General features: G+C 58.4%; 1 protein-coding gene across 3 annotated transcripts in view; it reads left to right on the plus strand.

Moving 5' to 3' along the window:
• Positions 1-3006, plus strand: part of CXXC5 (CXXC finger protein 5) — a 46322-nt gene extending 43316 nt beyond the window's left edge. For 2 of the 3 annotated variants that reach the window (XR_010990758.1, XM_068165653.1), the window contains exon 3: positions 2488-3006. Coding sequence is in view for 2 of the 3 variants with exons in the window: in XM_068165653.1 (XP_068021754.1) it covers positions 2488-2532 (45 nt within the window). In the remaining variant the exon portion in view is untranslated. The remainder of the gene's footprint in view (positions 1-2487) is intronic. The other variant, XM_068165654.1, reaches the window with a different exon arrangement.
• The last annotated feature ends 10486 nt before the right edge of the window (positions 3007-13492 follow it).

Here is a 13492-nt window from a genome sequence, read left to right on the forward strand (position 1 = left end):
AGGGCAAGGAGCAGTGTTGAAACTGGGAGAAGACAGGGTTAGGCTGGACACATGGAAGAGATGCTTCATGGTGAGGGTAGTGGGACACTGAACAGAGAAGCTCTGGCTGGATGGGGCTATGGAGAACCTGATCTAGTGAAAGGTGTCCCTGTGCACAGCAGTGGGCTTGGACTGCTCTGAGGGTGTCCCTCCCAGGCCAAACCATTCTGTGGTCATGGGGATGAAGGGGAATCCACCCTGGGCATCCATTCTAGAGCTGGTTGTCCACCTGCCTGTAATAATGAAGGTGCAGAGGTGTTTAATGTGACTTGTATCAAACCTTCCAGGCTCATTAGGAGCCCCCTCTCCCCTTGTTCCCCTCTCCTGGTATCACAGAATCCTAGAATGGGTTGGATTGGAAGGGACCTTAAAGCTCATCCAGTTCCAACCCCCCTGCTATGGGCAGGGACACCTCCCACCAGCCCAGGTTGATCAAGGCCTCACCCAATCTGGCCTTGAGCACCTCCAGGGATGAGCTGTCCACAACTTCTCTGGGCAGGCTGTTCCAGGAATGCTGCAGCTGGGCAGATGGCCCTTGCTGGTGAGTCTGCTGCTCTCTGCCCCAGCAGATCTGCATCCAGCACTTTGGGTGGGATCCAGCGTGGATGCCATGCTGTGCCACAGCCCTGTGCTTCCTTGGCACTTGTGTCTTCCTCAGAAGCCTGGTTACCTAAGGCAAGGATCTCTGGGGAGGTGGTGATGCCTGCAGTTCCCTGCTCCTTGACAGTCCCAGCTCAATTTGCCCAGAGGACCAGACACAGGAGGTGGTGGTGTGTCTGGAGGAGGAGCCCCGTGTCTGGGCACCACCATCTCTTGCCCATCCTTGCCCTTTGCTTCCCTCCCCTTGCCCAAGGCCCATGTTTGGGTCATGGTGCCTGTGAGCACACTGGGGTCCCTCAGGGACAGGAGAAGTCTCTGCCCTAGTCTCTTGCTGAAGCTTGGTGAGTGTCTTGATCCAAGGGAAGGACCTGCTGGGAGCTGGCTGGCTCCTGCGTGGGGTTAGGGACCTGAATGTGGCATGGGTTTGGCTGCTGGCACAAGCCATGGGATGCCCTGGCAGTGCACACAGGCTCTGTTCTGGGAGCTGCTGCTGGGGAGAGCTGCTGCTGGGACTGCCCAACCTGCTGCCCCCATGCCTGTCGCTCATTCCCCCTTGGTGCCCCTTGCCTGCTGGAGATGCAGGAGCTGAAGGCTGGCTGAGGCACATCCTCCTGGTGTGGCGCTGGCAGGCTGGGCTTGGCCTTGCCTGGGGACTGTTGAGGGACACCGTGGGTCTTACATACCTCACCCATGGTCTCATGAGCATTGTGTGAGCTTCCCACCCCATAGCCATCTGGGAAATGTCCCAGCTTCTTCTAGGGCACCATGGAGCTGTTGTGGCCATTGCCCCACAGCACCTTTCCTGGAGGTGGCTTCAAAGAGGTCTCCTCTGTGCACACAGCTTCACAGAGCGCATGGGGCTGGAAGGGACTCTTCAAGGTCACCTTGTCCAAGCCCCTGCAGGCTGCCCAGGGACACATCCAGGCTGATCTTGAATGTCTGCAGGGCTGGGGCCTCAACCCCCTCCCTGGGCAGCCTGTCCCAGGGTTTCAACACTCTCATTGTGAAGAGCTTCCTCCTGATGTCCAACCTAAAGCTGCCCTGCTCCAAGGAGGAGCAGAAAGTTGCTTGGGCATCCTCCCAGCCAAAGCCAGGTTGTTTTAACTCAGCTAGTCAAACCCTGACCACTTTGTTGTGTGTGGGATGGAGCCTGGTGGGACTCATTCCTCCTTCCTCTGTGAGATGCCAAGATGCCCCCGGTGGTGCCCTTTTCTGTTCTGTTGGGGACAGTTGCTCCTGGTGGCCAAGCAGCAGTGTGGTGATGTCCCCTTGTGTCCCGAGCAGTTCCTGGGGCCGATGAGCCCAAGCCTCAGTTTCCCCCCTCCATGTCCTCCTGAGCCTAGAGGCTGCTGTCGGTGGGGCGTCGGTCGGTCCGGGGCGAGCGGGCCGGGAGTGGCAGCGAGGGGGTGGCCGCTCCGGGGGCTGGCAGCGAGGGGGGTGGCCGCGCCGGGGGGTGGCCGCTCCGGGCCATTGTGCTCTCGCTATCGGCCGGAGGGGAAGTCGTGGCCGCGCCGGGGACACGGGAACAATGCCCGAGCCGCCCAGCCTGGGAGGGGGGAGCTGGTGCCAGGGGGTACCCTGGCTCCCTCCGGCCCCTGGAGAGGGACCTCGGGCTGTGCGGTCCTAGGGCACGCTGAGCCCCGGGGTCGGGGACTATGGGATGCAGGGCTGGGGAGTGGGGCAGGGGGGCTTGGGGCGGTGGGGGATGATGCACAACCCCAGTGCCAGCCCCGACCTAACGCCTTGTCCCTTCTTGTTCTTCTGTTGTCCTCCTTCCCCCCTCTCCGCCCCCCCCCCCCCCCCCCCCCCCCCCCCCCACCCAATCCCTGTGTCTCTCTTCCTTTCCAGAAGGTGATGCTTCCTACAGGAGCCGCGTTCAGATGGTTCCAGTAGGAACGGGAATCCCAAAGCTCTGTCATCCAAGTGCAATGTCACTGCTTGCTTGTGTTGTCTCAGGCAAGGGATTTTTTTTTGGCTGAAAATGAATGGATGCACCTGTGTCTCTTTAGAACCAAAAATATTTCTCATTCCTCTTTCTATACAGTTTTGTTTCTTGGTTTTGGTTTTTTTTTCCTTCTTAAATGTTATCTTTTTTTTTTTTTTCTTCTTTTTTTTTTCTCCTTTTCCCCCCCCTTTTTTTTAAACTTTTTTTCCCCTTTTTAAAAAAAAAAAACTTTTTCTTTTCCTTTTTTTTTTAATTGTTAATTTTTTCCCCCTTTGCTTTTATCTTTTTGTGTGTGTGTGTGTTTGTTTTAACATCTCCGAGCCCTAGTCAAGACATTTCACTGCTTTTCAAAGAAGAATCATCATAATCAAAATAATAATGAAAAGAATGATTATTAATCATTAAAACCACACACACACACACACACACAAAAAAAAAACCACCCCACCCCACAAACCACATCAAAACACAAACCAGACATGTTCAAATAAAGAAGTAAATTACAAACAAACAGCAAATGGATCTGTAAAATACCAAGAGCTCAATAGACAGAGTATGGACAATCAGTTTCTTTCTGTGTTTTTTGGTGTTGATGTTGTTCCTGTGTGAAAGATGCAGTTACTTGTGTAGGGAATGTAAATTTACAGTAACCTTTGGGAATCTAGTTACTAATAAGCACTACTGTAATTTAGCACAGTCCTTTTTAATTGCACCCTCATTTATACTGTTGGTTTTTTTTTCTGTTGGTTGGTTTTGGTTTTTATTTGTTTTGTTTTGGTTTTCTTTTTTTTTTTCCCCTTTTCTTTTTTTTTAATGGATTTGATTCTTTCCCATCAGCCCAATAGAGTGGAATAGTTTCTAGAATGCCTTCAACTTCATGTTTATAAATGAGGATATGTTTAAAGCGATGTAGTGTCCCTTTTCCTAGCCATTCAAACCTCTGGAAGAAGGTCCAACCCCTTCCCTTCCCTTCCCTTCCCTTCCCTTCCCTTCCCTTCCCTTCCCTTCCCTTCCCTTCCCTTCCCTTCCCTTCCCTTCCCTTCCCTTCCCTTCCCTTCCCTTCCCTTCCCTTCCCTTCCCTTCCCTTCCCTTCCCTTCCCTTCCCTTCCCTTCCCTTCCCTTCCCTTCCCTTCCCTTCCCTTCCCTTCCCTTCCCTTCCCTTCCCTTCCCTTCCCTTCCCTTCCCTTCCCTTCCCTTCCCTTCCCTTCCCTTCCCTTCCCTTCCCTTCCCTTCCCTTCCCTTCCCTCCCCTTCCCTCCCCTTCCCTCCCCTTCCCCTCCCCTACCTTTCCCCTCCCCTCCTCTCCACTTCTCCTCCACTTCCCCTCCCCCTCTTCCCTTCCCCTCCCCTCCTCTCCCTTCCCCTCCCCTTCCCTTCCCCTCTTCTCCCCTCCACTTCCCCTCCCTTTCACTTCCCCTCCCCTCCTCTCCACTTCCCCTCCACTTCCCCTCCCCTCCTCTTCCCTTCCTCTCCCCTCCCCTCCTCTCCCTTTCCCCTCCCCTTCCTTTCCCCTCCCCCTCCCTCTCGAGAGGTTCAGGAGCAAAAGGTGGGAAGCAAAACCTCACATTGCTTAACACACCTGCTGGGCTCCGAGCCAGGACACAGACACACAAAAAAAGGAGTTACAAACAACCACAACCACAACAACAACAACAAAAAGAACTTCCCCCTCCTTCCCCCTCCCCCAGCAAAAGTCATCCTTAGTGTATTGCTGTAGAACAAGGAACAGGAGAAACAACCAACCCCCAAACCCCCTCCTGGTTGCAAAGGTTTGAAGGACTCTTTTGTTTTGTTTTGTTTTGTAAAGTGACTGAAAATCTCCCAAATCACAATAAAAGTGGGATGCAGGACCTGTGCTGACAGCAGTTCCACCGAGGGATGTTTCTCTCCCTGTGCAGCCCCCTCCCCCCAGCTCGCTCTCTCTCTCTCTCTCTCTCTCTCTCTCCATCACTCAGTTGAAATGCTGTTTGTAATGTTTTAGCGACCCAGGCTGTTTTTGTGAATAAAAGGAATGCATGTTTTGTGTCATCACTCACAGCTCTCTTATTTTGCTCCTCTTCCCCCATCCCCCCCCCCACCCTGCTCTCCAGTGCCATGGATGTCCACCCCTGACCAGCCCCAGCAGGACAGTGCTGATGAGCCCAGCTGGAGCCACCCCAGCAGCCAAATCCCTGTGGTTAATCCTGGCAGTGTCTGGGCTAAGCCAGCCTTGGCTGCTGCTGGGGATGTTTCCCAGCTTGACCTGCCTGGGGTTGCTGAACCCTCTTTGGGTTGGTGAAGCAAAACCATAACCGTGCCACAGAGAGCTGTGGGTGAGGCTCATGGTCACAGAAGCACACAGCCAGGGAAAGCATCTGGCTGGCAGAGCCCTCCAAGCTCAGCCACTCCAACCCTCCACCCAGCACTGCAGGCTCAGCACCAAACCATGTCCCTAAGCACCAGGCCCACAGCTGCTGGAACACCCCCAGGGATGCTGACTCCAGCACTGCCCTGGGCAGCCTCTTCCAATGTCTGAGAGCCCTTCCAGGGCAGAAAGATTTCCTGAGCTCCAGCCTCAGCCTCCCCTGGCACAGCTTGAATGGTTTCCTCTGCTCCTGCCCCTTGCCACCAAGGAGCAGAGGCTGCCTCCTCACTCCAACCTCCCTTCACGGAGCTGTAGAGAGCAAGGAGCTCTCCCCCTCTCCTGCATCTTGTGGGGACAAATCCCAAATGAGCTCCTGAAGGTGAGGCAGTGTCTGGTGCAGTGTCTAGTGGCTTTTCAGACAGGTCTGGTGCTGGCACTGTGGCAGCAGGAGCCATCCATGATGGAGGAGATGTTGAATGGATCACACAGGATCACAGATCAGAGGAGGTTAGGGGTTGGGAAGGGGCCTCTGGAGATCTTCCAGTCCACCCCCCCCGCCAGAGCAGCACAGGTCACACAGGAACACATCCAGATGGGTCTTGAAAGTCTCCAGAGAAGGAGACTCCACAACCTCCCTGGGCAGCCTGCTCCAGGGCTCTGTGACCCTCACAGTGCAGAAGTTCCTCCTCCTGTTGAGGTGGAACCTCCTGTGCTGGAGTTTCTATCCATTGCCCCTTGTCCTGTCACATCCTTCTCTGTGGACTCGGCTATGGAGAATTGGTGGCTTTGCTGCTGACCCTTGGGGTGCCATGCTGAGGCATCTGTGCTGTGTGACCCCCTTCCAGCCCCCAGCAGGCTCTCCTGGCCATGCAGTCAGAGTTGTCCCAGCCTGGAGGAAAGTTCAGCGTGTGTGGACCTGGCAGTGCCTGAAAGGAGGTAGACAGAGCCCTTGTCCATGGCTCCAGTCAGTGCCTGGGCCGTCATCTGCTGACCAGATGTGTGCCTGGAGGAGGCAAGGGGGATGATGGCAGAGTGTGGGCTCCCTCCCTGCCAGGCAGTGACCTGCTGGGACCAAGCAGGAAGTCCTTGGGGAAAACCACCCCAAATGTCCTCCCCAGCAACCATCCACTGGGCCACCCCAGCAGCTGCCAGGGGCTTTGAAGCCCTGCCCCAGGCGCTGAGGTCACACTGGGGGTGCCTGTGGGGGTGACTGGAGCTGGTGGAGATGGCAATGGAGCTGGGTCAGCGTGGCAGGGGACAAAGCTAAAGGCCTGTGGGGACAGACAGACCCTGCTCCATCCCAGGAGTGCTCCCAGGCACGGCATGCCCAGCTCGGGCACCAACCAGGGTGGCACTGGCAAGGGCCTGTGGGGAGCTGGTTCCCAGTTGGTGCTGCTTGAGCAACAGCCGAGATCACTCAGCAGGAATGTGGTGGTGGTCCAGGGCGGGGGGGAGGAGGGGGGGATGGGGAAAAGGAGCCTGATTGTGTTTTTTATGGCTGTGGCCAGCAGCTGGGGCTGTGTGAACTCAGTCCTGGCACCTGGGGGGCCGCCAGCCCCTGCCCTGTGCTGGGAGAGCATCCTGGGCAGTGGCACCCAAGCGGCTGTGGGGGGCTGCTCCATGCCACCAGCAGCCCAGGCTGAGGACCTGGGGAGCTACCCCATGGGGCTGTTCCCCACGCTCTGGCCACGTCCCCAACCCATACTTGGTGCTGGGTGTGCAGCATGGAGGGGCTGCCATTGGCACAGGGAGGTGCTGGGTGAAGCTGCCCACAGGGGCAGCTGCAGGGGTGGCAGCCCCCACGGCCATAGCAGTGTGCCCAGCTCTGCTTTCCCCTTGGCACAGGGACGTGTCCTCAGAACCCCCAGGGAGCCACCTCTGCGGCTGGGGAGCGTGGAGGAGGAGGATGGCTCTGGTGAGACCCCACCTGGAGCACTGTGTGCAGTTCTGGAGCCCCTAACACAGCAACCACCACCAGAACAAGGTTCAGAGCAGCTCTAACCCCAGCAGCACAACACCCAACTCAGCTCCCAGGTCCCTGATTCCCACAGGGCCATCAAACCTGTTGCCCCCCTCCAGAGGTCCACTGAAGTCTGGTGGTGATGTCTCATCACAACCTCAGCACCTCAGTCAGGTAGCAAAGGGCTACTGGACCTTCCTGACCCCACAAGGAAACACCATCAAGTCTTGAGCTGCCAAGGACTCAGCCAGGTGAGAGTCAGCCATGGAGACTGCTGGTGGGCAGAGGCCCATGGCACCATCACCTCTGGGGGGCTGCTGGTGCTGGGGGAGGAGAAGCTCAGCAGGAGCCAGCAGTGAGCACTTGCAGCCCAGGGAGCCAAGCAGAGCCAGGGCTGCAGCAAGAGAAGTGTGGCCAGCAGGGGAGGGAGGGGATTCTGCCCCTCTGCTCCACTCTGCTGAGACCACAGCTGCAGCTCTGGGTCCTGTTCTGGAGCCTCTGTGCCAGGAAGGATCTGGAGGTGCTGGAAGGTGTCCAGAGAAGGGCCACGAGGATGAGCAGAGGGCTGGAGCTGCTCTGCTCTGGAGACAGACAGAGTTGGGGTTGTGCAGGCGGGAGAGGAGAAGGCTCCAGGGAGACCTTCTTGTGGCCTTGCAGGATCTGCAGGGGGCTCCAAGAAAGCTGGGGAGGGACTTTTGGGGATGTCAGGTAGGACTGGGGGGGATGGAGCAAAACTAGAAGTGGGGAGATTGAGATTGGATGTGGGGAAGAAGTTGTTCCCCATGAGGGTGGTGAGAGCCTGGCACAGGTTGCCCAGGGAGGTGGTGGCAGCCTCACCCCTGGAGGTGTTTGCAGCCAGGCTGGATGTGGCTGTGAGCAACCTGCTGCAGTGTGAGGTGTTGCTGGCCATGGCAGGGGGGTTGGGACTGGCTGAGCCTTGAAGTCCCTTCCAACCCTGACAGTTCTGTGATTCTATGGTGCTGCTCCTGAGTACGGTCCTGCTGCCCTGCCAGAGCCACTGCCAGCCTGAGCCCAGCACTGTCAGTGCCTGTCTGCTCTTCTGGCTAGGGCATCAGCATGGATGTGGGCCTTGGAAGGCACCTTGGGCATTTGCAAGGTGTGTGGGCATCATCAGGGGCGATGGGCACTGGCAGAGGGGAGCTATGGCAGAACACATGGTGCTGGCACAGGGCAGTGTGGACCTTGGATGGATGAGGAGAGCATAGAGAGAGCAGGAGCTTCCCAGGGAGGAGGAAGGAAAACAGCTTCAGGAGGAAGGAAGGAACCAGAGACAAAGCCTGCCTGTGAGTGGGGTGGGCTGTTGGGAGATGGGGGGGTACAAGATGGGGGGTGGGAGATAGGGGTGCTGTGGAGTGGCCCCTCCAGGTAAGGCTGGCTCTGTGCCTCCCCGGGGGGGTATGCAGGTGCCTAGCCCTGTGCTCACCACCAAGCTTTGCCTAAGGAGCTCCTGCCCAGGCAGGCAGGACCTCGGGCATGCCCTGAGGGCAAAGCTCACCTCATGCACCATGCTCAGCTGCAGGCCTGCTGTCAGGCACAAGCCCTGGGCCAGGTTGTCCTCAGCGGCTGCCCAGCTGCCGGTGGGGAGGTGTCACAAGGCCTGGCCTGGGGTCACTCTTAATTAACATCCTCATTAGGAGAGGAGCAAGGAAACCTGCTGCTGCCCTACGGTGTGCCAGCCCAAAGGGCATGGCTGTGCTCGAGCCATGCCTTAGACTCAGTGGCTCCAGCAGCAAGTGATGCCAGGAGAGGAGACACTGGCACGGGGCCGGTGCCATGGCACAGCAGCGATGCCAGAGGTGGGTTGCATGGTGGAGCTGGCATGGCTGGGAGATGGCACTGCCCACGGCCCCGAATCTGGAGTGAGGTGCAGCCTCTGCACTGGTGCCAGAGATGTGTCTTGTACCACCATGGGGGCACCCCAGCACCTGGTGGCACACGGGAGGGGTGCCAGGCCAGGCTGCAGGGCGTCACTCACCCCTCTCCAGAGCGAGTGCCACCCCTTGCCCCGGGCTGGTTGGCAGCCCAGCGCGGTGGGCTGGCAGCCACCTCGCCCTGCCATGCCCCGGCTGCAGGCGGCATCCTGACCCCGTGCTGACCCCCAGCCCCCGCTGCCGGCCCAGGGCAGGATGCAGGAAGCTGGGAACAAAACGAGGCTGAGCCAGGCCGGATGGCAGCCGCGCCGCTGGCCAGCCCTGACCTCCCGCCCCAGCTGGCTGCCAGCACGGGGAGGGGGCTGCAGGCACAGCCAGCGGCAGAGCTCCTGGCCAGGGGGCTGCCAGGTGCTTGGGGGTGGAAGGGCAACAGCTACGAGCAGTGAGTGCTGGTTGGTGCTGGGGGAGCTGGGGGTTCGGCCTGAGGGTGGTAGGCTGGCAGCGAGGTGTGGGGGTGGCATTTGCTCAGCTTTGCTTGGCAGGGACACTGCACAGCCTGGGGCACTGCAGGGCCGAGGCAAGGTCCAGCCAGCCCCCACACCAGCATCAGAGACACCACAGAACCATAGAATTGTTGGGGTTGGAAAAGAACTCCAAGACTATCAACTCCAACCAGCAACCCAACCCCACCATGGCCACCAAACCATGGCCTCAAGTGCCATGGCCACAGGGTTCTGGAACACCTCCAGGCATGGGGATTCCGCCTGGGGCAGCCTGTGCCAGTCCCTGACCACTCTGGCAGCAAAGACATTTTGCCTTCTCTCTAACTTAAGCCTCACAACACCCAGCATGTCCTTCAAAGCTGAGCCATCTGTGGGTGCTCCCTGGCGTGTCCTGGTGCTCCACCTTGGTGTCATCTGGGCACAACTCACACAGTAACCATCCCTCAGTGGGCATGGGCAGCCCTGGGGGATGCTCACCACCACACAGCGCTCTGACCATCCTCAAGACTGGGGCCTGGGGCTGCTGGGCCAGCTCAGCTGGGAGCATGAATCCCCAAACTGAGCTCCCTGCAGCTGGCCAGGTGACCTGCCCTATGTCACACCCCTCCTGTGAGCTCTCTGGCTCCATTTTCAGCCCTAGCTGAAGTTCTTCCGAGCAGTTGCAGGGGTTTCAGCTTCAGGCTAAGGCTCCCTCATCTCTGTAGCCTCATCACTGGGGCTGAGCCTTGTGCTGGCTCTTTCCTCAGAGGGAGGTGTGCCAAGGTGTGGGATGAGGGGGCAGTAGGGTCCCATCAGGGCTCTAGGAGGCTGCCTGTGCTCATTGCTGGCTCCAGGCCAGAGCAAGCCTGAGAAGGACTTTTCTCGAGGGAGAGGAACCATGGGAGATCCTTCAGCACCCAAAGGATTGGCATCCACATCAGGTCACTTCTGGGACTGCATACACCCTGACCTACCACCACAGAGTGAGATCTTCCCCTGCCTGAGCCAGGGCAGGACAGTGTTTAGCTGGCAGCATCCTTGGAAAAGATCCTGCAGGTGGGAGCTGGCACCCATCCCTGCATCCCCCCAGCCCAGCGTGGGGTGAACCCCAGCAAGGCAAAGCTGAGCCTCCAGCTGGCTAAGAGCCCTGGCTGGCCACCTGGCTGTGGCTCTGCAGGAAGCTTGGGGACTGTGCTGCAGCCATCATTGGTGGTTTCTGGAGCTGGAGCTGTATAGAAACTGCCTGAGGTCCTCTTGTCCTGGAGACCATGGTGCCACCAGGCCAGCACCCTGCCTGCAGCTCAGCAGTGCTGCCTCTGTGGAGGAGGCTTCTTGGTCTGGGGTTTCAGTTCCCATCCTTGCACCACACAGAGTGAGTAACTGCTCTGGGTCTGCTGATTTGGCTCACATGCAGGAGGACACATCCCCAGCTCTATCAGCCACAGCAGCACATTCCAACCTCCATCTCCCCATGCCTGTGGGCAGCTGAGACTCTCTAGCCTGGCCAAGCTGTGGTGTCCCTCTTTCTAATCCAGAACAAGGCCTGATCATAGAACCAGGAAATTGTTTGGGTTGGAAAAGGCCTCTGAGCTCATCCAGTCCAACCAGTAACCCAACCCCACCATGGCCACCAAACCATGGCCCCAGGTGCCATGGCCACAGGGTTCCTGAACACCTCCAGGCATGGGGACTCTACCACCTCCCTGGGCAGCCTGTGCCAGTCCCTGACCACTCTGGCAGCAAAGGAATTTTTCTTCCTCTCCAACCTGAGCCTCCCCTGGCACAATTTCAGGACATTTCCTCTCCTTCTATCACCTGAGAGTGGGGAGCAGAGCCCAACCCTCAGCTCATTGCAGCCTCCTCTCAGGGAGCTGTAGAGAGCAATGAGGTCTCCCTCAGCCTCCTCTTCTCCACACTGAACACCCCCAGCTCCCTCAGCTGCTCCTCCCCAGCCCTCTTCTACAGACCTTTCCCCAGCGTTTTTGCCCTTCTCTGGCCCTGCTCCAGCTCCTCAATGTCCTTCTTGGAGTGAGGGGCCCAAAACTGACCCCAGAACTCGAGGTGCAGCCTCCCCAGTGCCCATTCCAGGGGCACAATCCCTTTCCCTGGTTCGTGTCCCGCACGCAGCTCTGCTCTCGGAGCCGCGGCTGCTGCGTTCTCCCCGCTGGCGCCTGCCGGCTGCGGAGCCCTCGCCAAGCCGCGGCGGCTCCGCTTAATCAGGGGCTGGCAACCGTGCCAAGGCCGGTCCCAGCACTGCGTCAAGATGTTTTAAGGCCAGAGCAGTCAGGATTTGTGAGAAATAGGTCGGCCTGTGACAGCAGAAGGAGGCTACTCGGCGCTAGACGCTGGGCGATCAGGCAGGGGAGGGAGAAGCTGGTGGTGGCTTTAGCCTTCAGCCCTTAGGTGCGGACGGGTGGATGACAGCAGCTGAGCAGGGGCTTAGCGGAGGTGACAGGTACCGGTCCAGGCTGGATGGGGGTGGGGTGGGGGGAGTGGGGGGTGGGACGGAGAGGTTTGCAGCCTGGAACCTGCCCCCAATCCCTGGCCAGGCATTGATGTCAACAGCTCTGGTGCAGCGTCAGTCTGGGCTGCTGTGTCTGCCCACACCACACTGCTGCAAGGGGATGCAGCAAAGGTGTCCAGCTGGTGCTGTGGGTGGTGGGAATGCAAGACCAGGCTGCCCTGTGCTTGCCCCCACAGCCAGCCCTTCGGCCCTCCTTGTGCCTCTGAGCCAGGGCTGAAGGAAGAGACATCCATGGGGCATCCCTCTCCTGCCGCCTGGGCTGGCTTCAGCTGCAGCTAGCCTGGCTGGACAACAAGTCCTAAGCCTTTGAGGCCCTTGGGCTGCCATCTTCTGCAGCTAGTTTGGATGGACAACAAGTTCTAAGCCTTTGAGGACCTTCTGAAGAGGAGCTGTCTGGACACTGTGCCCCAAATCTGTCCCATCACACAGCTCCTTCTCCCTGAGGCCGAGCAAACCAGGAGCAGGCCTGCTGTGGGTGGAGAATCTGCTGGCTTGGAGGATCTGCTGGCCTGAAGGATCTGCTGGCCTGGGGGATCTGCTGGCCTGGGGGATCTCCTAGCCTGAAGGATCTGCTGGCCTGGGGGATCTGCTGGCCTGTGTGCTGTGGGCAAACCCATGAGCCAACAAGTGCATAGAGCAGGTTATGCTAAACCCAGGGAGGGTACAAGAGGAGGGCAAGCATGGATCAGACCTCCCAAATGACTAAGTTCCTTTTCCTCAATGTGCCAGTTGGTGCCACCTGCTTTCTGGCCTGGGCTGTTGTCCTGTTTGTGGTTGCAGAAGAACAGGGGCCAGGGTGTTCCACAAGGCCACCTTCTGCCATGAGGGCTGCTCAGGGACAAGCACAGCACAGCAGGACAGTCTCCCCCTCTCTCTCACCTGCATGTGCCATAACCCAGCAGCATTTTGTCCTGGCACAGCCCCGGGTCCCGCTGTGTTTCTGCAACTCCTCCCCTGCCCTTGCCATTGGGGGACGCTCTCTTGTCTTGGGGGACACAGGCGAGGCAGTGCCTTCTGGCCAGGCAGGCTGGGCTGCAGCAGTGTCAGCCAGCCCAGCCCACCCCCAGGAGCTGAGGACCGATGAGCACATCCTGCTTGACCTTTACAGTCATTAATTTCTGCATTTTCTCTCACCTGCTGGCCCTGTTCCTTTTACAGCTCCATCTGTTGTGGGTAATGATAGCTCCAGCAGGGGCACAGCCATCAGCCTCCCCACCTCCAGCAGATCATTTTCCAGCTGATCATTTTCCAGCTTCAGGAGAGGATCAGCCAGGAGATCAATTCCCATAAAGACCTCGCAGGTCCTGCACCCCTCTCCTGCAGAGCTGGACCCCGGCAGCGAGCAGGAGGGCTTGGCACAGCTCAGCACCAGTCAGCTGTGCCCTGTGACCCTCTGGGCACTCCTGCTCTTGCAGTGGTGGCATCACCACCACTGACATCCTTGCACCTTGCCATCACAGAGTCATTTGTGTTGGAAGAGACCTTTCAAATCGTCGAGTCCAACCCTTAACCCAGCACTGCCAGGTCACCACCAAACCATGGCTTTGAAACCCCTCCAGGGATGGGGACTCCACCACTGCCCTGAGCAGCCTGGGCCAGGCCTGGACAACCCAACCACAGACAGATCTCCCACTGCTGAGTCACCTGGGCACCATCCCAGTCTGTGATGCTCCCCAGCAGGATTTTGTGCTCTGCCTCTGCCTCAGT

The sequence above is a fragment of the Melanerpes formicivorus genome, unplaced genomic scaffold (assembly GCF_026170545.1).
Source record: "Melanerpes formicivorus ecotype bairdi unplaced genomic scaffold, bMelFor1.0.p_v2 SCAF_91, whole genome shotgun sequence".
Classification (NCBI taxonomy): domain Eukaryota; kingdom Metazoa; phylum Chordata; class Aves; order Piciformes; family Picidae; genus Melanerpes; species Melanerpes formicivorus.